This window comes from Heloderma suspectum, chromosome 6 (genome assembly GCF_057233095.1).
Source record: "Heloderma suspectum isolate Gila_16-S chromosome 6, 16-S_ref, whole genome shotgun sequence".
NCBI lineage: Eukaryota > Metazoa > Chordata > Lepidosauria > Squamata > Helodermatidae > Heloderma > Heloderma suspectum.
Genome location: NC_139463.1, coordinates 6,927,091 through 6,953,259, shown reverse-complemented (window position 1 = coordinate 6,953,259; position 26,169 = coordinate 6,927,091). Strand labels below are relative to the sequence as shown.

The 26,169-nt window shown below is 48.2% G+C and overlaps 1 protein-coding gene across 1 annotated transcript in view; it reads right to left on the bottom strand.

Annotated features, from left to right (window-relative positions):
- The window catches only part of ABCG4 (ATP binding cassette subfamily G member 4), a 60,292-nt gene that overhangs the window by 10,500 nt on the left and 23,623 nt on the right, over positions 1–26,169 (bottom strand). Inside the window, exons 3-13 of the mRNA XM_084803559.1 lie at positions 14,921–15,038; positions 14,111–14,243; positions 12,959–13,009; positions 11,615–11,760; positions 11,241–11,364; positions 10,779–10,893; positions 9,464–9,603; positions 7,384–7,482; positions 5,373–5,541; positions 3,018–3,118; positions 1,905–2,063 (exon numbers count right to left, since the gene is read on the bottom strand). Of these exons, the coding sequence (XP_084659685.1) occupies positions 1,905–2,063; positions 3,018–3,118; positions 5,373–5,541; positions 7,384–7,482; positions 9,464–9,603; positions 10,779–10,893; positions 11,241–11,364; positions 11,615–11,760; positions 12,959–13,009; positions 14,111–14,243; positions 14,921–15,038 (1,355 nt within the window). The remainder of the gene's footprint in view (positions 1–1,904; positions 2,064–3,017; positions 3,119–5,372; positions 5,542–7,383; positions 7,483–9,463; positions 9,604–10,778; positions 10,894–11,240; positions 11,365–11,614; positions 11,761–12,958; positions 13,010–14,110; positions 14,244–14,920; positions 15,039–26,169) is intronic.

The following is a 26,169-nucleotide window of genomic DNA, read 5'->3' as shown; positions in this document are numbered from 1 at the left end:
GTCCTAACCACAGAAACTGGACTTCCCTGTTCTTGTACTTTGCTAGGCATGTCTTCTTTTGTAAATCTCCAAGCCCCGCTGCTCTTAAGCTAAGCAGTACAATGGCCTTAACTTTTCTCTGGCTAAGCTACTCCATGGGACTTTGGTTTAAAGGCCATTATTATCATTATTTATTACACTTCTATACTTCCCCATAGCCGGAGCTCTCTGGGCGGTTTACAGAAGTTAAAACATTATAATACAATATACAAAGTTTAAAAGCCATTTACATAAAAGCACACAGACAATATACACAAACAACATATAACTAAAAACAACTTTGAACTGTCAGTCATAACTAAAGACACATCCAGGACCAATTAAAACTCATCATATGCTGCCAAATGCCTGGGAAAAGACATAGGTCTTAACTTGGCGCCAAAAAGATAACAATGTTGGTGCTAGGCAGACTTCATCAGGGAGCTCGTTCCACAGATGGGGAGCCACCACCGAGAAGGCTCTCTCCCTCATTGCCACCTTCCAAGCCTTGCTTGGAGGAGGACCTTTGATGCAGAGTGTAGTGTACGGGTCAGTTCATTTCAGGAGAGGTGCTCCGTCAGGTATTGCGGTCCCAAGCAGTGTAGGGCTTTATAGGTTAAAGTCAGCACCTTGAATTGACCTCGGAAGCACAGCTAGTGCAAGCGGGCCAGAGTCAGTCTTATATGTGTGGACTTTCTGGTTCCCATTATGAGTCTGGCTGCCACATTTTGCACAGGCTGCAGCTCCTGAACCATCTTCAAAGGCAGCCCCACATAGAGTGCATTGCAGTAATCTAACTTGGAGGTTACCAGAGCTATAACTTTAAACCTGTGTGTGCAAATAAATGTGATAATATATGCTCTTTAAGGATTACTATACATCTGTCAATTTAATTCTCAGGTCAGTTTGTCCGTTTTGACATTCTGACCACACACCCCCAACAGGAACACCAGTCCTAACGGTTTGGGACCAGCTTATCCGAAGGGCTGCCTGCTCCCATACACATCTGCCTGGGCCTTAACATGGCCTCAGAGACTTCGCTTGCAGGCCTGCCATCAAGATCAACTCAATGGACAGGCAATAGGGGTGGGGCCTTTTTGGTGGCGACCCCATGTTTGTGAAACTTCCTCCCAAGGGATATATGTCTATCTCCTTCTTTACCAGCCTTTAACACAGGCCTTGAAAACCTTTTTGTTTCATTCTGCTTTTTGTTCAGATGCTTAGCTGGGTATTTTAGGGCCCAATCCTATGCATGTTTGGCCAGAAAAAAGCCCAACAACTCCCAGCATGGCTGCCTAGGGCACACTAGGAATTGTAGGACTTTTTTCTGTCTAAACATGCATAGGATTGCGCCCTTGTTTAAACTGATGCTTGTCTCTGTTTTTAAATGTTTGATCTGTTTCATCTGATCTGTTATGCTGGCCCGTAGATGAGTTCTCGAATGCTGCTTTCAGTTTGGTAACTGTGAAGATACGTTTTTAGTTGCATTTAATGTTTTTAATCATGTGTGTGAGCCACCTTGGGAAGGCTTGCCCTGAAAGGTCGTATAGAAACACTACAAACAAACAGATGTGTTATTTCTCTACAAGTGATAGGCAATACTAATTTTTGGACATGCTAAGATTTTGAATCAAACCATTTCTAATTTCAGGTCATTTAATTCGGTGCAAAATTTCATTCCAGGCATTTCAAAGAAGGGAGCAATCATTTCCTTCATGCCCTGCTTGCGAACTTCCCAGAGGCCTCTTGCTGTCCACTGCTGGAAACAGAATGCTGGACCGGACAGATCTTGGCAGGATCCAGCAAGCCAATTCTTGTATTCCTAGAGAACGTCATCCCTGTGCTGAAGCCAAGGCATCCCCCGCAGCTGCTTGACCCCGCCTTACCTGTAAGGAGGTGGATGCTGCCCCTATCACAAGCCCCAGGGACTGGGCCACCAGGGCGGTGGAAGTGGCCAGGGCGGAGAAGAGCAGGAAGCGGGTGGCTTCAGGGGGCTGACCCGTCATCCAGTAGACGATGCTGCAGTAGGTGATGGGGCAAATTACCTGCAGGAAGTGGGAGGGGGCAGATTTAGCACCGCTTTTAAAGTGTGTCATGTCCCCCCCCCAACATACAATTGATATGCAAGGCCCGGCGTGGGATACATCCGGCCACAGTGATCCATGCACTGGAAACCTCAAGACTGGATTACTGAAATATGCTCTCTGTGGGGCTGCCCTTGAGACTGGTCCAGAAACCACAGCTAGTGCAGAATTCAGTGGTTGGGTGGCTGAGTGAGGCAGCCTGCTGCACGCAGGATATACCTTTTGTTCAGAGAACTTTACTGGCTGCCAATATATTGCCAGGCCAGGTTCAAGGTGATGTTATTGACATATAAAGCCCTAAACACATTGGGACCAGGTTACCCAAGGGAGCGCCTTCTCCCCTATCAACCTGCCTATTCACTGAGACCTACAGATCAGAGCCTCCTGGTTGTCCCGTTGCCTGCACAGGTACAACCTGATGGAAACCAGGGGAAGGGCCTTTCCTGCTGTGGCACCCTGCCTTTGGAATTCTCTCTCCCCTGCAGACCACCATCCTTGCCGGTGTTTAGGCGCTGTGAACGCTTATCTGTATACCCAGGCATTTGCCGATTTTAATGCCTAGCTTGGTCAATTCTCTTAGTTGTTTTTACCTTTGTCTTTTATTCTGATGGTTGTTTTAGTGCATTTTCTACACTGCCCTGTGACGGGATAATGAACGGTGGCATATAAATATTTTAAATACATAAACAGGTGCCCAGGAATAGGACAGGAGGTATGAATGGTAATTAGGAGAGGCAAAGCCATTGGCAAGTGTAGTCAAAGGAACACTCTGCCAGGCTTTTAAGGGAAGCTGCACCTGTTGAACTTCTGTCTACAATGCAGCTATTAAAAGCACAGAGCCTCCATCAAGGGGAAAGTGTGGTGACCCAGAGCATGAATTCAGAATACAGTCAGTAAGCCTTTTCAGACCCTCACCTGGAAAGGAACGTCTGCCATGGTTTTGGCTAGGAAATACGCCTTCAAGCTGTACCAGTAGTTCAGATGCTCTCTCAGAAAGACAGACATCTCAAGAGGGACTGTAAAACAAGGAGACAGAGCGGATAAGGTGAAGGCAGTTGGACAACGCTGCAGTGGAGGAGCAGAAGGATTGAGGCCCTGCACATGGAAGGGCCCAGCTTCAATCCCCAGCATTACTAGGGATGTACGAATCCCCTTACCTGGGCTCCGCAGGGGGGCCTGCAGGAGGGGAGGCAATCCATTCCTCCCCCCTGGAATCCTCGCTGGCCGGCTCCACTCCACAGTGAGTCCATGGAGCCACCGGCCGGCTCCATTCCGCAAGCGATACGGCCGCCATTGCCGTACCCTATCGCTGCAGATGAGAAACAGGAAGTGATCTGGACGCAAACGGTGTCCACCACGCCATTTGCATCCCTGTTTCTTCTTGCTATAGGCTACGCGTCTGTATTTACGCAGCTATTTACGTAGCCTATCGTGTGAAAAAATGTCCCTGTTTTTTCATGCAATAGGCTTTGTAAATAGCTACGTAAATACAGACACGTAGCCTATCACAAGAAGAAACAGGGACGCAAACGGCGTGGTGGATGCCATTTGCGTCCGGATCACTTCCTGTTTCTCATCCACAGTGATACGGACGGCAATGGCAGCCGTGTTGCTTGCGGAATGGAGCCGCCGGTGAGGAGGATTCGGCTCCGCGACAATCCGGCGGGAGGTGGAGGTGAGTGGGAACGTTCCGCCATGGACTCCGGAGGCCGAATTCCCTGGAATTCGGCCTCACTGGAGTCCGTGGCGGAATTCTCCGCCATCCCCAAGCATTACAGGGAGAGGAAGTGGAAAAGATTTCTCTGCCTAAGACCCCAGAGAGCATCTGGCCTTGACACAAGACACCTGCATGGCATCATCGATGTGCCTTAGAGCTTCTCTACACAAAGCTTTATTGTGTGCTCGGCATTCCTCACTCACGGTTGTTTATGGGTGTTTTAGATGATGTTGTGACCCTCCAGTTTCACTTTTTTTCCCTAAGAGCACTTCCGCAGGGTTCTTTTTGGAGTGGGGGGAATATGCAATATTCTTTCTCATCCCCACACAAGCTACAAATCCCCACTAGTGTAATTGCATTATTCCACTGTCCCACAGCACCACCTAGAGGTTATGTAGCAAAACGGCAGGAAAGGAAAAGCTCTTTGTGTAAAGACACAATCTCAAATCTGCGACGAAGGTTAACAACCTCGTCTAAAAAAACACTTACTCCTTGTGCCACCGTGCCAATTTGCCCTTGATTTGCTCTCCGGCTGCCTTTGGGTGCCACCAGTGCAGCTAGCCAGAAGGGGGCGCTGCGGCACGCCGATTCCTACAGCAGGCCTGCCTGCCGGTGATTCACCTACAGCTTTTGCAAGGCAGAAAAAGTGGTGGGCGCTTGAGTGGGGAACAAAAAACAAACGGATGCCAAAGAAGAGGCAAAGCTGCAAAATGGTATTGAAAAATACGTCTTTATCAAACAGTACTAGTTCATCTAACAGCATAAAATGCCCAGCACATTTCGGTTGCTGATAAATATGCATTTTTCAGAACCATTTTGAGTCTGTTTCTCTCCACTTGTTTCCTACTGCGTACGTAACCATTCTCCCAAGACTGCCAACCCAGACAAGACGGAGCGTAGTGGGGCTGCTGGACTGCTCATATCTGGAGTCCCCAGCATGGTGCTCGTGGGCACCAATGTGCCCCACAGACACCTCTCTTGGTGTCTAGCAGTTCCCCTCCTGATTTTTAGTTTATTTCTAAAGATTTTTTTAAAAAACATTTTTAATTGGGAGGCTGGAGTCCCAAAGTGATGCTCTGCCCTCCAGCGCCATCTTCATCTGGGTTCAAAAAGTGACCTGGAACTCAGACCCCACCTCTGCTTAGCGTTTAGTTTCTTGAGCAAGTTAACTTTTCTTTTAGTCTTACCAGTTTGCCTTCTGGGAAATGGGTATTTTGTGACTGGCCAGGCCCACCACGGCAGCCATTTTATGAAGGGGAAAGCCCTCCTCCATGGCAGCCATTTTGTGAGAGCACCCACAACATTCTCTCAAAATTCCAGTTGTGCCCACTGACCCATAAAGGTTGGGGACCCCTGGCTTATCTCCCTCTTGGCTGTTTCTTTGCTGCGAGTGAAGCCATTGGAAGTCATGCTGAGGAGGACGACTTAGGAATTACACTCCCGCCTTCTGATGCTAGAAATCACCCATGTAAATGATAATGTGATAAGAAGCCATTTTGAAATATCACTTTAGTTTCCTCTGGCACAGTGAGTGAAGGGGAGTGAGGACTCACACGTGAGGACGGTTGGCATCAGAGCAGCAAACATGAGGAACAGCATGGAGAAGAAAAGGAAGCCAGTGTTGTTGAAGACTTTAGCGGCATCATTGCCGATGTGCAGGTAAAGCAGGCCAATCAAGACGCCGATGCAGATGTGCGACATGAACCGCAGGTGAGTTAGCACCTGTCAAAGTGAGACGCAGCACGTTTACGGTGGCTGACCTTACCTTTTATGGGACACTCGCAAAGGGCGTTACCATCTTAAACCAGACTTCCCAACAACGTTCCCATTTCCCAGATGGACAACTGAAGCTAAACGATAGTGACGTGACCAAGGCCACAGATTTACAACAGAGGTAGAACTTGAAGCCGAGACTCCCCTATCAACAGCTCTCTTTCTATCCACTGGTCTTGAGCTGGGGCCCCTGAGATTCCCAGCCATGGCTGAATCACTGTGTGTCAACAGGGGAAGGGGAGAAAGAGAGCCGGAGGACCAGGGTCAGCCCCTCCTTCGACTTCCAGTTGGCTAGAGGTGGTCACAGGACAACCTCTCACCTGTATACAAAGCTTCCTGGCTGGCACTCTGCTCCTTAGCTTGCGCAGCTAGAAGGTTCTCTCCCATGGCCTGCTCCCACTTCTATTTTCCAGCTTACCTGTTCCCATCCTGTCATGGCTGTTGCCCACAAGGCAAGGCTGGTTACCCAAAGCTGGTAACACAAGGGTGGGGACCATTTTCTCTGTCAAGAGGAATCGGTCAGGGGCTGTATGCTGGAGCTGGCCAAGGCCAGAGCTAAAAATGGGTGGGGGACAGCCATTCTGTCTCCCCCTTCCACCCCTTGGCTCTTTCTCTCTCACAGCCACCCCATATCTTTCTCTTGCTTGCTTGCTTGCTTGCTTGATCTCTTTCTGCCACCCTTCTCTCTCTCTGCCACCCTTTGTCTTTCTCTCTCTGCTACCACTTGTCTCTCTCTCTCTGCCACCCCCTCTCTCTGCCTCTCTCTCTCTCTCTGCCTCCCCTTCTTGATTATCTGCATCAACCAAATAAAAGATAAGGAGAGTTCAACAAACATAACAAGTGTAAATGATCAAATGTGGCAAAAGTGTGTGACAGAACAGCTGTCTCTTTGAGCTTCAGATCTTGGCTTCCATCTGACTCTGAGCATGGATCAGCTTAAAGCTGTCCATTTGGTTTCTCAATCCTGTGCTAGCCTCTTATCCAGTCTGTGACTTTAGCCCTTCTGGAGAGATGTCTCAACTTTTGGGCTCCATTTGCAGGCGGAAGGTCCCAGGTCCACTCCCTGGCATCTCCCATTAGAACAACTTTCTCCAACCTGGTGCCTTCCAGATGTGCAACTCTCATCACTCCCAGCCAGCATGGTCATTGGCAGTCCAGCACATCTGGAGGGCACCAGGTTGAGCAAGATTGACTCCGACCCCGGATTTATTCCACAGAGTCCTGAGTGTCCCATTGGTGTCAGTGGGAAAAGGGTCCCCCACCCTCAGCTTAATTGCTTCGCAGTTTTCAGGTGGGGCGGGCTGCAGCTGTGGAGAAAAGGATTAATTCTTCCCATTCCACATGCTACGACCTCCACCCCACCCCCACCCCTAATCTTCCCCTGCATGGCAATTAAGCTTAGAATAAACTATTTCCATTGGTTCAGGATGATCTGCATCAGGGTGCAAATTAATTGGAGAATGTATTTACTGGAGAGGATGTGGATGAGAAATTAAGCGGCTGTCCTGGCCTCCTGTGAAAGTTAAATAAATGCTAGTAAGTTAAATAAATCCTAGTAATTATTTCTAAATTTGCATGTACAGCTATAAATTAACATACGCAGATGTTATGCACTTTGCTGTCCCTTGGGCCTGGGCACTGAATCTTTACATGCCTAGCAATGCCCCTGTGGGAAGGGCTTCCAGACAAGCATAAAAGGGCTACATCCTCCCCCGACACCCAGCACCACTTCTGCTCCCCCAAGTCCCTGGCCCCTTCTGGCCTGCCCTGCCTTCCCCCTCCAGCCCTCACCGTATCTCTCAGAATGGACAGGAACGTCCTCTTGAAGAGGATGCAAAACTGAGTCAGAGTGCTGGTAGCAAAAGTGTGGCTCTCAATGTGATCCATATCCTGTGGGCGACACGTGGCCAAAGAGAAAGATTGAGAGAGAGAGAGAGAGAGAGAGAGAGAGGAAGGTTAGGGAAACTGTTAACAATCCACACAGTATCCTCAGGCTATGGAAAAGAGACTAAATATAATCTGTTACGGTGAAAACCTCCAGGCAGTCTGTGGATATCACCTATATCTTGGTTTGTAAGGTAAAGGGGATAAATATACATACATGTTAAATGTACTGCCCTGTGTCAATAATTAGATTTAAATCCAATGTGTTTCTTTTTATTTAATGTTTTGTTTTTCTTTCCGTTGGTTTGGTTAGTTTTGTTTTGGAAAACTAATAAAATCTTTAAAAAGCAAAAAAAAAACCAACAACAATCCAGGCAGTAAACCAATGTATGGAATGATTTCTACCCCCGACCCTCACCCCGGTATTCAGGAGGCACCAACTGTATCATGCTTTAGGCACTAATAACAGACCCATTTCTTTACCCAGGCCTTCCCCAAGTGAATGTGTGCCCAGTCTGTCTGTTTGTAAGTATGGTGTTGTCTTCAATTGATTTTAATGTTTTTATTAATGTTTTATATTATAGTTTTAGCAATTTTTAAAATATTTTAATGTATATGATCATGTATCCTGCGAACAGCTTAGAGATATTTTAAAATATGTTCAGCAGTATATGAAAACTATTAAATAAATAAATAATAAACATGCAAGTTTTTAAAATATATCTTTAAATGTTTTTTTTTTTTTAATAAACCTTGCCTTTCTGTGAAATGGAAATGGAGGATGATTTACAAAAATTAAAACCAGTACAAATCTTAAGATGTGAACTACATTAGAAATGTATATGACATTTGAGCAATACGACAATGGAACGAATGACCTAGGGAGGTGGTGGGCTTTCCCACACTGGAGGCCTTCAAGACGAGGCTGGACAGCCATCTGTCAGGGATGCTCTGACTTGGATTTCTGCATTGAGCAGGGGGTTGGACTCGATGGTCTTGTAGGGCCCTTCCAACCCAACTGTTCTATGATTCTATGATTCTATGATACACTAATAGTGACACCTATTCTCCAAGTGCCAATCCTTATGGAACCAAAGTGGCACCATTCACACACAAGAGGGGTGTCTCAGCAGGCTTGAGGAAACCCCAAGATATATATTAAAAAAACTTTCTTTAAAAAACTCAGGGAGAGGGGATTTATTAACAGCCTAGTGGAATATTGATTGACTGTTGCTAGGGGAGGAATGAAAACTGGGAGAGAAGAAGTGGAATGGCATATTCTGGAAAGGGGCATGGCTGGCTGGAACCCTGAACAGGAGCATGCCAGATGGCCATCTTATCCTGCAGATCCCACTTGCATAAGTTTTTAAAAAATTAAAACTAGGCCCCATTGTTGCAAGTTGGGCTTAGAGGTGGGTCCTGGATCCAGTGGAGTAGCTGAGCCAGGTCTTGCAGGGAGACAGTGCCGATGCTTTTTTAATTAGCAGGCACATTTATGTCACCTGCCGCCCACTCAGAATTCAGAATTGAGCTGAGCTGCAATTCTCACAGCAGCTAGGGGGGAATAAATTTTCTCAGCAATAATATATTGTTCCCTGCTGTAATGCATAGCATTCTGGGGTGTCTTTGTCTTGAGTGGGCCATTAAGACCTGTTAGCTTTACATAAGAGCTGCTCCTGGTGGAGATAAAACTACTAGAACTGGTTTGTTGATATGGATGAACACAGCTGCCTGAGTTTTTGGACTTTCCCTGGGGGCATGGCTATGGAGACTGTCACGAGCACCTGTGCTTCGAAATTTACCACGGCACCATGGCATGGATCTGAAAAAGCTGAAGTTTTGCTGCTAAAGATGGCGCTCTGGTGTGGAGAGGAAAACAGGGAAGCACAGCGCCCAGGGAGGAGCGGAGAAATCCATACGGCTCAGGTCTGCGTTTGGCTTCGAGCCGCAAAGCAAGCAGCCGGCCCGGCTCACGCACCCCACTCACCGACACACAGTGCCCCTGGCAAGAGGAATCCGTTTTGTCCGGACTGCTCTTCTTCTCTGCCATGGTGCAGAGCCCATTCTGGACAGCTTGGAACAGCAGCGGGTTGAGGTCGCCGTACTCTCCCGAGGCGACTTCAATAACTGTAAGGCAACAGGCATGGGATGGAGTCTGGGTTTGTGCGCGCGCACATGGAAATGCAACCTACACCCACGTCCTGTCCTGGAAACCCTCCACCACCTGCCATGCTAACAGCCTGGCTCTCCCACTATTTAAATCAAGAATAATACTGCAGTCCATCGGATAATACACACCATCTCAGCAATCCTTACATAGGCTGTCTTTTTATCCCCATATTATGGGGGCGGGTGTCTGAGGCTGAGGGAAGAGCCGTTCGTCTAAGGCAACCTCGTGAGTCTGCGGCCGAGGGGAGAGTTTGAACCCGGGTCTCCTCAGCTCAGGCTCTTAGCTGCGATGCTACAGCTGCTCCCCAAACCAGCGGTGCGTTTTTTATTCTGCATTTCAAGAGGCCTCTGCATTAAAGGACTAGTAGGAAAAGGGGCTTGCAGTTGATAAGGAGAGCCCCGCTAGATCAGACCGCCGGTCGAACTAACCCAGAATCCTGCTTCCAACAGTGGCCAACCAGAAGCTCCAACGGGAAACTTACAAGCGGGTGACATGAAGGCCAAATTCCCCCTGTACTGTTGCCACCCCAGTACTGGCATTCGTAGATACACAGCCTCTGCACGCAGATGTCCCATTTAGCAATGCTAAATGGTTAACAGCCATTAGAGAAGGGGTGTTCATCCTCTTTCAGCCTGAGGGACTAATTCAGTTTCAGATAATTTATTTTATTTATTTTTAATGATTTTTCGGCCACCTCCAAGAGCAGAACCTTAGAAGCTCATGAGGGGCCACATTCTAGGGGTGGGAGAGGCCAAAGGCAAAAGAGGGTGTGGCCACAAATACCAGCAGATTGTAGCTTAAAGCTCTTACTGCCATCACTGTGCCTTAGGAGAGGCATTTTCACCTATAGAATGGAGGGGAAAACAAGCAACCACCAAGCAACTGGTGGTCAGTGGAAAAGGGGTGGGGCCAGGGGAGAGGGGCTAGGGAAAGGGGCAGGGCTAGGGAGAGTGGGAGGGGACTTCTGGGGAACCCCAGAGGGCCAAATTTGGCCCACGGGCCTGAGGTTCAACACCCCCTGCATTGGAGTGACAAATCCACGAATTGACTGATCATCAGTTACATCATCAATTAGATTTATCTAACTGTTTAAAAGAGAAGGAAAAAGCCATCTGCAGCCACCATCACTTACTGAAATCAGCTGGGTTATGGTAGGTGGGGCAATGGAGGCCCAGCCCTTTCAGGTACGGGATGAGGTTGGGTACTGCTCCCTTGAAGATGCACTGGCCTTGGCTCAGGATATAAAGCTGGAAGGCAAGCAGGGCGGGTTGCGAGGAGAAAGGCACTGTGAGCACAAACACACTTGGCCGGACTATGTGGATCTGCTCTAAGGTTTAGATTCCAAGGAGGCCTCGGCAGGAGCCCATGTCTCTGTTCCGTGCAGAAGAGGCATCGTGGGAGCCATCCAAATTCCTCCCCGCGCCACCAGGAAAAGGCCCCAACTTAGGAAGAATAGTGAAGAGTCGAGTGACCCACCCTGCAAGCAGCCTTCCCAGCAAGATGACTTCCAGATGTGTTGGACTGCAACTCCCATCACTCCCAGCCACAATGGTGCCAGGAAACTGGTCCACTGGAGGCCTGCAGAAACCCTCACCTTGTCGAACTTTTCAAAGAGTTTAGCGCTGGGCTGGTGGATGGTGCAGATGATGGTGCGTCCTCCCTGGGCCAGAGACTTCAACAGGGAGACCACCTGGAAGCAGGAGGCGCTGTCCAGTCCGCTGCAGAGAGGGGAAAGAGAGGTGGGGAAACGTCAAAGATGGCAGCAGCCAGCAGAGGCTGGAGGCTCCGATGTCCGTGGGGCGGTGAATCCGCTCCGGGTTCCAGTCAGAACTGGTCCGAACTCAAGGAGCTATTCAAGGTGCTTTGCACTGACATCGGAGCCACCAGCCTCCACTGGATCCTGCTGCCTTCCCCAGGCGGTGCTTCAGGACTGGGACCAGAGAGAGGCTTGGAAAGGGTGGCTCCTACCTGGTGGGTTCATCAAAAAACATGACTGGGGGGTTGTTGACCAGCTCCAGGGCAATGGCGAGACGCTTGCGCTGCCCTCCAGACAGGGACATGGTGCGGGTGTAGGAACATTCCAGGAGACTCAGTGCTGTCAAGATCTCATTCACCTGGATCCCGCAGAAGCAGGGTGAGGGGGAAGAGCATTACCAAGAGACACGTGCCCGTGTCACCTTTACTCGATGAGAGCCATTCTGACACAAGCATTAGAGCAGAGGTGGTGAACCTCTTTCAGCCTAAGGGCCGAAGAACATTTTGGAGAAGCTCTCAGGGGCCATATCCTACTGGTGGGCGGGGCCAAAGGCAAAAGGGGCGGGGTGAAAATACCAGCATATGTTAGCTGCATGCTGTTACTGCCAGTAGCTAAGCCTTAGGAGAGGCATTTCCACCTTTTAGAATGGGGAAAGGAAATGCAAGGAACCTGGGAAACCACCAGATGAACTGCAGTTGGGAGAAAGGGGGTGGAGCCAGGGAAAGGGGCATGGCCTTCTGGGGAACCATGCAGGGCCAGACTGAGACTGCAGGAGGGCTGGATGTGGCCCCTGAGCCTAAGGTTTTGCACCCCGGCATTACCTTATCAGACAAGAAGTGGAGAGGCTGAGGCTGAAATCTCCATACAGCCATGAAGCTCACCGAGTGGTCTAGGACCAGAGTCTGTCTGTCTGTCTGCCTGCCTGTCTGCCTAAGCAACTTCACAGGGTTCTTGTAAGGATGAACTGGGGTAGGGTGGTAGAACTATGTACTCAGCCCTTGATCTCTTTGGAGGAAAGGCAGTTTGTGAATGTAATAAATAGATAATAACAGTATTCCAAACAGAGACCCGAGAACTCTCAGTAGCGTCATCTGGTCAATTTGAGGTCAAATTCTACAAGGTGTTTATGGCTCTATATGGTTCTAACTCTTCAAGACGACTGCCAACTAAGAGGAGCTTTGAGACTAGCTGAGCAACCCTGCAATTTAATTAAGATAAAATGTGCTAGAGGTCAGCCGCAAACCAAGTGATCCTCAAGCTTGTGAACAGAGAAGCCTCCAAACCATTCAAATCTCTATTAAGCCAGCAACTATGAACAACTAGATGCGTCTTCATGGTTGGGTGGCTTTTGTTTTGTTTTTGGTGGGTAGGGGCTTTTGAAATACAACAGGGGAAAGTAAAACAAAAGAGGAAACTATCAGACCTTTTTTCTTGCTTTTCTGCTCATTTTGGATCAGGGGATGTAAGGGGTCGGGGAACAGCGTTAATCTCTCTCTCTCTCTCTCTCTCTCTCTCTCTCTCTCAGATTTACAAATGTGGCAGGCATGTGAGCTTACCAGCTCTTTCTTCACCTCCTGCTTCTCATTCAGCTTCAAGTTTGCAGAAACCTGAGTGGAAAATATCAAACTTAGGAAATGGACTCAGCAGTTGTGCTTTTTGGACTCCTAGAAATGGCATCATTCTCTGGCTAAGAACATAAGAAGAGCCCCGCTGGATCAGCCCAAGGGTCCATCTAGTCCAGCATTCCGTTCACACAGTGGCCAACCAGCTGCCCACAGGAAACCCACAAGCAGGACATGAGTGCAGCAGCATCCTCCCAACCCAAAGTCCATGCACCCTTTCTGCCTTTAGTGGCTCCACAGCTGATTTCTGCGGACTGCTTCTCCTAGCATTATCAATCAGTAGACTTTGACCTGGTTTACACAACACGACAAGCCAGAGTGTGGGTTGAGTGTGGGTTGTTGTTGAACTGTGGGTTGTTGTGCTGTGTGAACCCAGCTGCGCTAACAACTATGGTTTGTTAACCATGAACAACCCACAGTTTACAATCCAACAACAAAACATGGGATCTCTTTGTGGGTTGTTCATGGTTAACAAATCATGGTTTGTTAGTATGGCTGGGTTCACACAACACAACAACCCATGATAATCAACCACCCATATTCAACCTGTACTCTTGTTGTGTTGTTTGAACACAGCCACTGTGCAGCTATTCTCTTGGAAGATAAGGCTATCAATGGCTACGAGTCTGGATGGCCATATGCTACCTCCCATCTCAGAGGCAGTATGCCTATGTACACCAGCTGCTGGGGAACATGGGCAGGAGAGTGCTGTTGCCCTTGTGTCCTGCTTGTGGGTTTCCTGTGGGCAGCTGGTTGGCCACTGTGTGAACAGAATGCTGGACTACATGGACCCTTGGTCTGATCCAACACGCATCTTCTTAGGTTCTTATTCTGTCTTTCCCTCCTTAACGGACTTTTTGTGGTAAGAGAAAAAACAGAAGCTGTGGTGGCAAAACGTGGGAGGCTTACAAATGGAAGATGATGTCATCTGGACCCATGCCCACCCCCCGGTAAAATTCTGTGAATGGGGCAGGGCGATTGCACAACTAACGCCTCATCTGAAAGCAACCTGGGCTCCCTTCTCTCTAGGCCTGGCACAACACGCCCATCACCTCCAGCCTTTCTTGGGCCCCAATCCCATCTCACCATCATAGCCTCCCGTACAGTGAGATGCGGCAGGAGCATATCGTCCTGCATGATGTAGCAAGACATCTTCCGGAAGGTGCGCAGCTCTCTCTGCCGTCCATTCACGAGAATCTGGCCTTTCATGCCCGTCTCCCTGAAAGTAACGAGCGGTCTGGTCTGAGTATGAGCTGACTTTGTTACCCTTTTGCCTGGTTTGCAATTGGTTATAGCTTTCTGTCCATCCATCCATCTGGTCGGGTCAAGTCTCTGGCTATATGTCACAGAAGCCCAAAAAACTAAAGACCTGCATCCGTTCAGGAAGGCAGTAGGGTCTCATTCTTGATACATCCCAGTCCATCATCTCCACTCGTCCAGCTCTACCATTCTAAGCCATCCAAAGGCCTCCCGCAAATTTATCCTTTCTCCTTTGGTGCCCCTTATGCCTGGAGCTCCTTTCCAGAATTCCCCTCTTTCTCGTTCTTCAAATCTCTCCTCAAAACCTTCCTTTCCTCTGAGGCCTTTTGAGATAACCTCTTAGTTCTCATCTCCTACTGAAACTAGACTGCATACATGTAACCAAACCAAATACATATTCTTCCCCTACTTACCATGATCTCCCTTTTGCCCCTCCCCTGTGTCAAATTTTAGATTGGAAACTCCTTGGGGCAGGGAAGTGTCTTCTTGGAAAATGCTGTGCACATTGATTGTGCAACATAAAATCGACAATACCAACACCAATCAGAGGAGCAGCAGTGGTGGCTATAGAGGTAAAGATCCCCAACCCCCTCAGTTAAACATCAGCCTCCCTGCGAGAAAGGGGCCTTGCCTCACCGGTAACCAGCCAGGAGGTTCATAAGGGTGGATTTCCCAGCTCCGGAAGGGCCCATGATCCCAATAAGCTCGCGGCGGCAAAACTTTCCAGAAAGACATTTCAGCAGCGTCTTGTATCCTGGAAGAGATGAGCAGAGAAAGCAAAGATGAGCAAGTTGTAAAGCCCCCAAAAGTTTCTTGAGCAGGGCTGGGCAAATGCCAGGCTTGCAGGAGCTGCTTTGTTTTTTACTAGAACCCACGAGGTCTCTGAAACAGAGCCGTATGCAGAACAGTAGCTCAGGGGGGTAGAACTAATCACCTACTGAACCCCATGAAACATACACTGGGATGACCCGCATACCCATATAAATTCATTTGGAAACTCTGGAATCTCTTCAGATGTGGAGAGGTGTATAAATGTTGTAAATAAATAAATAAATAAATACATCCAAGTTACTACAGCAGAGCTGGTGTCACAGGTAGGTATGGCTGGGCACCTGCCAAGGTCCCACATGGCGCAGGGGGCCCACGGACAAGAGCTCCTCCTCTTCACCATTGCAACCTGCTTGTTCCCTTGCCTCTCACTCTGGTCCAGACAACTGTGGTAGTGAGAAGGAGGAACAGTGGAAGCTACTGTCTATTTGCTCACTGGTTCTCCACCTGTCAAGCAAGCAAGTTGTGGCAATAATAGCTGGTGACAATGGAAGTGGGAAGTTAGGCTCATGGAGGGAGGGGGCCCACTGAGGGTGTCTTGCCCAAGAGCCCTTCAAAAACAGATGAATTTAGACCTAAAAATTGCCTTTCTTATGGGAGTTGGAGAGCCTTGCTGATCTACTGCAAATCATCTAGAGATCTCCCAGTAGATTCCAGTCTACCTTCTTCCCACCCCCGTCCTAGAGAGCTAATATTATTCATTTATTTATTATACTTTTAGGCCATCCAGTAACAAGTTATGTGGGCGGAGTACAGGTAAATTATAAAATACAAAACCGTACTAAAACAATGATAATAAAATAGCACAAACTAAAATAGCACAAGCAAGAGGTAAAAACACTGCGGCACATGATAAAACCAAAGTAAAACCAGCCGCAAAAATAAACCAAAACTTTGTCTCAAAGCACTAAAACAGTTCTTAAAATGACTGGGAGAATAAGGGTGCGATCCTAGCCATGTCAGCGTAAATGGATTCTCTGTGCCCTTTTGACAGCTAAAATACTGATATGACAACATTGGAAGGATAAATGCTCAGTTCCTATAATGCAATGCATTGAAGACCTGACCACACTTTCAACATCTGAATGCGTGGCGTATAGATAGACGCCACCTTCCAATGGATACTTATTTGGATATTTGGTCCACTTTTGTTGAAACCCATGTATGATTGCTCAAAGGCTGTATGCATTTCATACAAATCCATGTATATATATTAAAAACTGGGTAAAAAATTTTTTTAAAAAAATTTTAAAATTTGTGTGCCCGTGGGCCCCACGTTGGGGACCCATCCGTGGGCACCATTGGAGATACCTGTAGCTGTGTTGGGGCCCCCTGTGTTAAGCCTTAATAATTAAGGGGTGGTTTGACAAAGTATGGAAATCTATTATAATGGACAAATTATCTATGCCAATTAGGGCTGCTTTGCTCCTTAATTTGAAGGATGAGTTCTTGTTGGGGAAATGGTTCCTGTTACTGGTATATGTTGACTCTAAAATGGGGATGTGTAAAAGGCCTGCTAAACTCTCTCTCTCTTTATATATTTATCTATATCTATACCTAAATCAATGAACTTGAGCACACTCCGGGAGAGAGTGGAGGACAGGAAGGCCTGGCGTGCTATGGTCCATGGGGTCACGAGGAGTCGGACACGACTGAACAACCGAACAACAACAATACCTATATCATCTATATCTATATCAAATGTGTGTGCGTGTTATCCTTTCAATTAATTTGATTTCTGGTGACTTAAAACCAGTGGTTGTGTTTGAAATGAGCATTTAATTTAATGTTGGTTAATATATTAATTGAAACATCTTCAAATAAAATCAATCAATCAATAAAACAAAGCGAGAGGATCCCCTAGTGGGCAATGAGGGCTAGAAGATGCTTGCCTAAATTAACACTGATGACTTTTGATGGTTGGTGGCTAGTAGCTACTACACACATGTGCCTCGAGAGGGGTGGTAATGCTGAAAGAAATATTTTGGCAGTTGAAACTAATGAAAAAAGACAGAAGTCTGAGTTTTGCAACCAGTTGGTAAGAAGAGGGAGAGGGGAGGCAGGAATGCCTTTTAATCCACAGACTTCCCGCCTGAACTAGTGACTTCTTTAAAAACAAAAAAAAATCTCCAGCCCTTGCAGAGAGATTGCCCCATTCCACCTCTGGGCGACACAGGCTATGTGATGAAATTCTTTGCCAGGGGCATTGAGAAAGACTTCAAAAAGACTGCAAAAAAGGCTAGAGTGGGAGAGAATTGCTGTGGGTATCAGGGTTTCTCTGTCTGTTCTTGCCACAGTTGTCCCAGCCATTTGCAACCCCTCACTGCTAACCTTGCGATACATGCCTTATCAGAAGATGGAGATGCAATATACAGATCTCATCAGCCCAAGCGCGGTTGGGGCAGGAAATGGAATCTGTCGGGAAAGCAAGCCAGAGGGTTGGGGCAGGCAGAGTGTGCAAAAGTTCTGAGGTCAAAGGCAGGGTATGTTCCTGCAATCCCCACCAAAACTTCTCCAGAAACATCAAGAGTTTGCAATGCCTCCTCCTTTGCTAGGGATTATGTCAACTCCCCCACCACCATCTTCCTCTGGTTGGGTTCCCGTGCCTTTTTCAACTGCCTAATTGGTAGGTAGGTTTCCGGCCTATTAATGATAACATTTTCCCTTCACTGCATCCTCTCTGTACTCTGGAGGGGTGGGTGGGAGAGCTTTACCTGTTGAACTGCTAGCTGTCACAGCTATCAAAGGCACAAACGCCCTGGCAGAAAAAAAGGGGGCAACTCTGTACCTAGCCAAGAAAGAAGCACCGTGCTAACAACAACAAAAGTCCCATTGGAGTCCAGATTATTGGAAAGGTGGCCTCATGATGAGACACATCCCAGGCTGAAAAGTCCTGACATTTTGATGAATGAAGAAGAAGGAAGAGCAGCAGGCATGAGACACTCCACTATTATCTCTTGCCTGAGATCAGAGAGAACAGTGGGAATTCCTGCAGGGGGCGGGGCAGAAGTTCAGGGGTGTTGAACCTCAGGCCTGTGGGCCAAATCTGGCTGTCCAGGGGGCCTGAGAGGCCACGCCCCTTCTCCTGGCCTCACCCTTTCCCCTGATCACCAATCCGTGGGTGGCTTCCCAGCTTTTGCGCATTTTTACTCCATTCTAAAAGGCTGAAGTGCCTCTCCTAAGGCTTAGCTACTGCCAGAAAGAACTCCAAGCTAAACTATGCTGGCATTGTTTGCAGGTTTGCTCCACCCCTTTTGCCCTGCCCCCTTTGCAGTCGTTCCCACCCACCACTGGAATGCGGCCCCTGACAGCCTCTCCAAAGTTGAGTTTGGGCTGCCGGGCTGAAAGAGGTTCGACACCCCTGCTTCACTACCCACCCTTCTTCATGGACAGCACTACGCCACACCCTCGCTGCGCTGGAGCTGCCGCTACCAGCCCCAGCCAGCTTGCAGTACTTCAGGGAACATCCTGCCCAATGGCAAAGCTGAAAGCTTGAATCAATTTTTGGAGGCTGCTGGGTTCCAGGAAGGCAGCCGAGGTCAGCGCTTGCCTCCCTGCCCCAAATGGACTGCAGAATCTGGCAAGTTTTCAAGATGACAGGATTTTTTTTACTGGCAGCAACTGTGATGCTGAGACAGACGGTGAAGAGAAACAGAGGAGGAGGAACGGACAACCTGGAGACTGCATCGGGCTGGAGGGCGGGCAGAGCACACAGACTGATGGGAATATGGAGATGAGTCACCACGGCTCGGCGGTGGATTCAGGGACCATTTGTGCGGTGGTAACTCCCTATGGATGCACAAAATGTCACCTCCAGCCCACGAAATGACCATTGCTCTGTGATGGAGACCCTGCTTTGTATGCCAAAGATTCACAGGTTCAATCCCCGCCATCTCCAGTTAAAAGGATCCAGTAGCAGGGAAAGGGAAATACCTCAGCCAGTGATGGCCACCAGTTTGGATGGCTTTAAAAGGGGATTAGACAAATTCCTGGAGAAGGCTATCCATGGCTTCTGGTCCTAATGGCTATGTGCTACCTCCAGTATCAGAGGCAGTATGCCTAGGTACACCAGATGCTGGGGAACATGGGCAGGAGGGTGCTGTTGCAGTCATGTCTTACTTGTGGGCTTCCCACAGGCAGCTGTTTGGCCATTGTGTGAACAGAATTCTGGACTAGATGGACCTTGGTCTGATCCAGCAGAACTTTTCTGATGTTCTTATGACCCTGGAGAACCAACTGCCAATTGGATTAGATGCTGGACAAATAATCTGACCCAGAGTAAGGCAGCTGCCCATGTTCACTTTGTGTCCAGCCATCTGGACAGGTGAACTTGACCACGGTTGAGTTTATATAGGATGCCCAAATAGTCTAACTGCTTATTGGGTTTCACGCCTAGACTCATGCCTCCCAGAGCTTACATGGTGAAAAACAACACATCCCAAATGAAGGCACATACATAGGTTGAATAAATACAGGCCAAAAAGATATGAAAGATACGTGCTTAATAGTATCTCCTGTGGTTTTTGTTTCACTAATCAGCAGCCCTTTGGGGCTACTTTGAAGAACAGGGAAGGGTTGCTTTGGGATCTGTATTTGGGCCAATGTTTTTCTTTTTATTCATAGATGATCTGGAATGAGGAGTGAGCAGTGAAGTGGCCAGGTTTGCTAATGACAACAAATCATTTAAGGTGGTTAAAACGAAAAGGGACTGTGCAGAGCTCCAAAAAGGATCTCTCTAAACTGGGAAAATGGGCATCAAAATGGCAAATGCAGTTCATTGTAAGCACGTGTAAAGTGATGCACGCTGGGGGAAAAAAAATCCCAACTTCAAGTATGCGCTGATGGGATCTGAGCTAGCAGTGACTGGCCAAGAAAGAGATCTTGGGGTTGTGGCGGACAGCTCGATGAAAATGTCAACTCAGTGTATGGCTGCTGTGAAAAAGGCAAACTCCATGGTGCGACTGCATTTGGAACTGTGCACAGTTCTGATCACCACACCAAAAAAGAAAAGGAAAAAAGAAAAGGGAAAAAAAGGAGTTGGGAAAAGTGCAGAAAAAGGCAACTAAAATTATTAAGGGCTGGAGCATCTGCCCTATGAGGGAAGGTTCCAACATCTGGGACTATTTCGCTTAGAAAAGAGGTGAGTAAGGGGAGACAGGAAATCAACCCTGAGTGCTCATTGGAAGGACAGATACTGAAGCTGAAGCTCAAATATTTTGGCCACCTGATGCGAAAAGAAAACTCTCTGGAAAAGACCCTGATGCTGGGAAAGACTGAAGGCAAAAGGAGAAGGGGACGACAGAGGATGAGATGGCTAGATAGCATCACCGATGCAATGAATATGAACTTGAGCACACTCCGGGAGAGAGCGCAGGACAGGAAGGCCTGGCGTGCTGTGGTCCATGGGGTCACGAAGAGTCGGACACGACTGAACGACTGAACAACAACAACAACAAAGGGGAGACATGATAGAGGTGTACAGAATTATGCATGCTGTGAAGAAAGTGGAGAGGGAGAATTTTTTCTCCCTCTGTCATAACACTAGAACCCTAAGGGGTCATCCCATGATGCTGATTGGTAGGAGATTCAGGACAGATGAAAGAAAGTACTTCTTCACATAGCACATAGTTAAACTACGGAATTCACTTCCATGAGGAGTAGTGATGGCCACCAAATTAGATGGCCTTACAAGGAGACTGGACAAATTCATGGAGGAGGAGAAGGCTACCATTGGCTGCTAGTCCTGATGGCTATATGCTACCTCCAGTATCGGAAGCAAGATTACACCAGTTGCTGGGGAACATGGGTGGGAGAGTGCTGTTGCACTCATGTCCTGCTTGTGGGTTTCCCGTGGGCAGCTGGTTGGCCACTGTGTGAACAGAATGATGGGCTAGATGGACCGTTGTTCTGATCCAGCAGGGCTCCTCTTACGTTCTTAAGGTGTTTAGCCCTTTCTTCTCATCCCATACTCTTTCCCCACCGTAAATCACTCCCAAAGCTGCTACTAGGTCCGCACCAGGGCCATGGAGAGACAGCAGCCCACAGAAGAGGCAGTGGCCTTGTGGTATCCAGATATGTGCAGAGCCATGTGGATTTTTGCCACAAGAAGTTCACAGGAAGCCAATGTGGCATAAATAGCTTCAGAAGGATCCACCTCTGGATTCATGACTACTACCGCTTACGTGGTCAAATACACGGACACACCCATGCGCGCACACACCCTTAAATAAATACTTCATTGAATAAGCCAGGTACTTTGCAATGGGGAAAAAACAGATGTCTGTGAAGCCATCCTTGAGTATGGCCACTAGAGGGTAGCAGAGCATTACCATTCTTTTCTTCCCTGGTTTTAGTTCAGAAAATTAAGGCACAATTCTATGCACATTTAGACAGAAAAATGTCCTACAGCTCCCAGCATTCCCCAGCCAGCATGGCTGGCCGGGGAATGCTGGGAGTTGTGGGACTTCTTTTCTGGCCAAACGTGTATAGGATTCCACCCTTAATCATGAGGTCCAGCAATCAACTCCAAGGGACACGTGGGGATCCCCAGCCCGTAATGGCTTCTTCCTTCCATTAGCTTCACAGGGGGGCAGATCTCCATGCGCATCTCCTCTTAGGCACAGGATGCTCCTCCCTCCATTGAGGAATAGGAGACACCCCAGTAGGCCAAAGGAGCCGTGATTGTGCCGTAGAGCTTCTGCACGTACGAAGGATGGCTGGATTGAGGTGAATGTGGCATCGTGGATAGTGTGCTAGATTTGCTTCTCAAAGGCCTGGGTTCAAATTGTCCTATTTGCCATGGAAGAGCTAGGTTTCTCTGGGCACATCAGAGCCTCCATTCTGCATCTATAAAATGGAAGTATTAACAATCTCGGATTGCTGCGAGGCTCAGCAAATTAAGAAACGTGCTCAAAAAATGCTAGAGGAGCAACTGAAGAACAGAGAAGGAATTTCCCTGCCCTGACCGTGGTTTCTTTGCCCAACCCATCGGACTCTGCTGCCTGCTTCTCCAAAATGATAGCTAGCATACCATAAGAACTAGTCATGGGAAATGGAAAATCCCAGGTTCAAATCTCGGCTCAGGAAAACTGCTATCTTGCAGTTGCAACTGTGCATCTGTGATATGGGGCTAATCATATTAATCTAATTTTCAGGGTTGATGTGAGGATTACTGAAATGCTTGGAACATTCAAGAGTAACATAAAGCATTTGATGAGGAGGAAATGTTTCTTCCTTTTCAGTGCCACTACCTTTCCCCTTAACCTGTCCAGCCTCTTCTGAATAGCACCCATCTGCTTCCCAGGCTCTATAATTATGTGGCTTTGCCCCTGTTGTACCCATTTCCTGCACCCAAGGGTGCCAGGTGCAGTTCCTGCTTCTTAGGATCTCCAAGGGAAGTAAAACTTAGAAAGCAAGGAGTCTATATTTTCTGCTTAGCCGGATGAAAGCTATTCAGCCAGCTTCTTCATTTCAGTTTAAGAAAGCATCAATAACTTTTCTCTCTCCTGCATTTCCCTCTTGAGGTCCTTTTTGGCTGGCTTGCTGGCTGGCTTGCTGGCTGGCTGGCTTGCTTGCCTCCCTCCCCTCCCCTCCCCTCCCCTTCTCTTCCTTTCCTTCTTTTCCTATTCCTAGGTTAATTATTCTTGTCTTTGAACTCTCTGTCCTTTCACTGTCTCACAGACTGCAAAACTCCTTCCTTCCTCCAGCTCTCCTCTTACTTTTGCCTAAGGAACTCAAATGCTGGCATGATTTTGATGGGTCCTAATAAAGGTATTACCCAACTGTGGATTTTGGATTTCTTACTTTGGTCTAATTTTTGAAAGGCTGACGTGTGTGTGTTTTACATTCCCATTCAGTGCCTAGCACAGAGGAGGTGCTTTATCAATAATAAATGCCTACCAGGCTCCGCCTCTGAGCCCCCAAACCCAGCCCAGCTCTGCCCCCGCCTTGACTCACTGAGTGCCATTTCCTGCTTCCAGCTGCTACCACTATAGCACAGCCTCCCCCAACTTGGTGGTCTCCAGATGTTTTGGACGACAGCTCCTGGAATTCTTGACCAGTGGCCATGCTGGCAGGGGCTGATGGGAGCTGAAGTCCAAAACATCTGGAGGGCGTCAGCATGGGGAGGGCTGCACTATGCCTGAACCCGAACAGGCCCCTCCCACTATGTCCCTGAGGCTCTGGAGATGTGGCACCCATTAGGGCCAGCGCCAACAGTGGGCACAGTTGGGCACCTGCCGAGGTCCCACCCCCCAGCAGGGGCCCACTGACAAGAGCCCCCTGGAGTTGCTCCTCCTCTTCTCCCTTGCAACCTGCTTGTTCACCTGCCTCTTGCTCTGGCCCAGACAATGGAGGTGGTGAGAAGGAGCAGCAGCAGATGAAGCTGCCTGTTTGCTCCCTGGCTCCCTGCCTGGCAAGCAACCAAGCAGCTGTTGACCATGGTGCTGAGGAGGGAGACTCCCCGAGGGAGGGGCCCAGGGAGGGGGTCTCGCCCAAGGGCCCTCCAAAACCTGCACTGGGCACTGGCATTCCACTTGCTCCAGGGGGATCAGTGACTTGCTTAGCATCCGTCCAGGGGCCACACTGCTAGCAGCTGCTAATCACACTTAGCATTACTAGAGACTCAAATGTCCGATGAGCATTTCTTTTGTCACTGAAAAAAGTCAGATACCATGTGACTGCCAGTAGCAGGAGGGGCCATCACTTTCCTGAGATTTGCAGCATGAAGGGATGGTGCGTGTGTGTGTGTGTGTGTGTGTGCGTGTATGGGGGGGGGGCGCAGGAGGCATTCCAGAGCAAAGAGCCGGCTAGGGAGTAGGCAGGCCTACAATGCAATCCCATGCATCTTTACTCCGAAGTAAGTCCCACTGTGTTCAGCACAGCTTCCTCCCTAGCAACCGTGTTTAGGATTGCAGCCTATTCATTTATTTATTACATTCTAATAAATGCTCCAGCTGTTATTATAATATACCTATTAGGTCAGAATTGCAGCCTTGGGTGAGTATTATCAGCTCATCCAATTTTGCTATACTACACAGTGGAGGTGATGCTGGGCCATGTTTTGTTGGTGCGAAGGGCATGCAAGCTTTTCAAATTACACTGAACTCTTCAGTGGGCCTGATGCGTTCCTGGCTGACACGGACTTCTGTGTGGCTCAAAAGCTTACATATTCACCTTTATCAACCAAAGTGGGCTCAGTCAAGGTTATCACTTAACTTTCTGTGGGACTAAGAAGACAACAACTGTCTACTCTACATAAATGATGCCCTTCGCAAGCCAAGTCGCAGTTGCTTCCATACTAGCTGCCCTTCATCTACTCACTTTTTATCGAGAATCTAGACCCGTGTGTGTAGCAACCGATACTGGCACAAGTGCAGCATGTGGTGGTGGTGGTGATCACACTTGCTTGCACGTGTGCACACACAGCCCCTGCTCCAGATTCCTGGGGTGGGGGTGAAGGGAGGCTTTACTTTTGCACCCATCCCAGCGATGCTGAGTAGGATCGCTGGGATGAGGGCAAGGTCAACACCTCCTTTCCATCCCCTTCCCCCAGTCCCAGTGATCCTGCTCAACATCGCTGGGAGGAGGCAGAGGTTTCAACCTCACCCGAACTCCAGCAACCCCGCTGGGAAAGGAGGCGTGCAGAGATGACTCTTGTCACATATCCTCTTTCCCAGCACTCTCAGTTATGCTGAGGAGCATAGCTTCCAAATCCCGGGAAGTACTAGTTCCCCTCTACTCAGCACTGGTTAGGCCTCATCTGGAGTACTGTGTCCACACTTTAAGAAGAAAGCACCACACTTTAAGAAGAAAGCAGGCAAATTGGAGAGGGTTCAGAGGAGGGCAACAAAGATGCTCAGGGGACTGGAAACAAAGCCCTATGAAGAGAGACTGAAAGAATTGGGCATGTTTAGCCTTGAGAAGACTGAGGGAGATAGGATAGCGCTCTTCAAGCACTTGTAAGGCTGTCAGAGACAGGAAGGCCAGGATCTCTTCTCACTCATCCCAGAATGCAGGACGTGGAATAATGGGCTCAAGTTACAGGAACCCTGAACATCAGGGAAAACTTCCTGACAGAGCAATAGGACAATGGAACCAATGACCTAGGGAAGTGGTGGGCTCTCCCACACTGGAGGCATTCAAGACAAGGCTGGACAGCCATCTGTCCGGGATGCTTTGACTTAGATTCCTGCACTGAGCAGAGGGTTGGACTCAATGGTCTTATAGGCCCCTTCCATCCCTACTATTCTATGATTCTATGAAACAGGGTGCACAAGGAGACACATTCTGCTTCCCTGCAGAAACAGGCTCCCACCAGCCCACCTTTGTTTTATAATCCAAAGCAACTGGGGGGTACCAGGTTAGGCAAAGCTGCTTCAATAGTATCCTTCTTGTCGCCTCTGCCCCATTTGTTTTTGTTCAGTGTGGCTGGGGATTAAGGATTAACTGATTGCCCCTTGATTATTCAAGTTTCTGTTCCTTTGGGGAAAGGAACTTCAAGTACTGATGTCTTTAATTCCCCTCCCCTTTTAATTGCAAGATTAAACTGAGAAATAAAACAGCAGTATTTCACAATACAAGAAAGAAAAATTGGAGGAAATCAGTAATTAACACTCCCCCGCCTATGGAGAACAGGAATTGGCTAACTGAGTGCAATGCATAATTAATTCCATCTCTGCACTTGGAAGAAGCAGTAAAAAGATCAGAAGCTACAAGGAGGAAGCTTCTAACTAAAATGGCACAAGGGGCCTTTGGTGAAAGGAGAAAACTTCTGAGTGAACCTTATTCTAGGATCTTGGCTATGAGAATGGCTATTGTTGCACAATATAGTGCTAGCGCAAGGGTTTTAATTCCAGTTCCAGCTATTACCGTAAATCAGCATCTCAGCGGTGCTAAAGGACTGTAGTGTGAAAGCAGCCAACTATGCTAGGGAACAAGAAAGAAACGCTTGCTTTCTCGCTCCAGCATGTGGCTTGGCTTGCTGCCACGAGTCAGCTCAAGCTCTTTATTCTGGAAGCAACTTTCTGCAGTGCACCAGCTCTCTGTAGCATGCCATG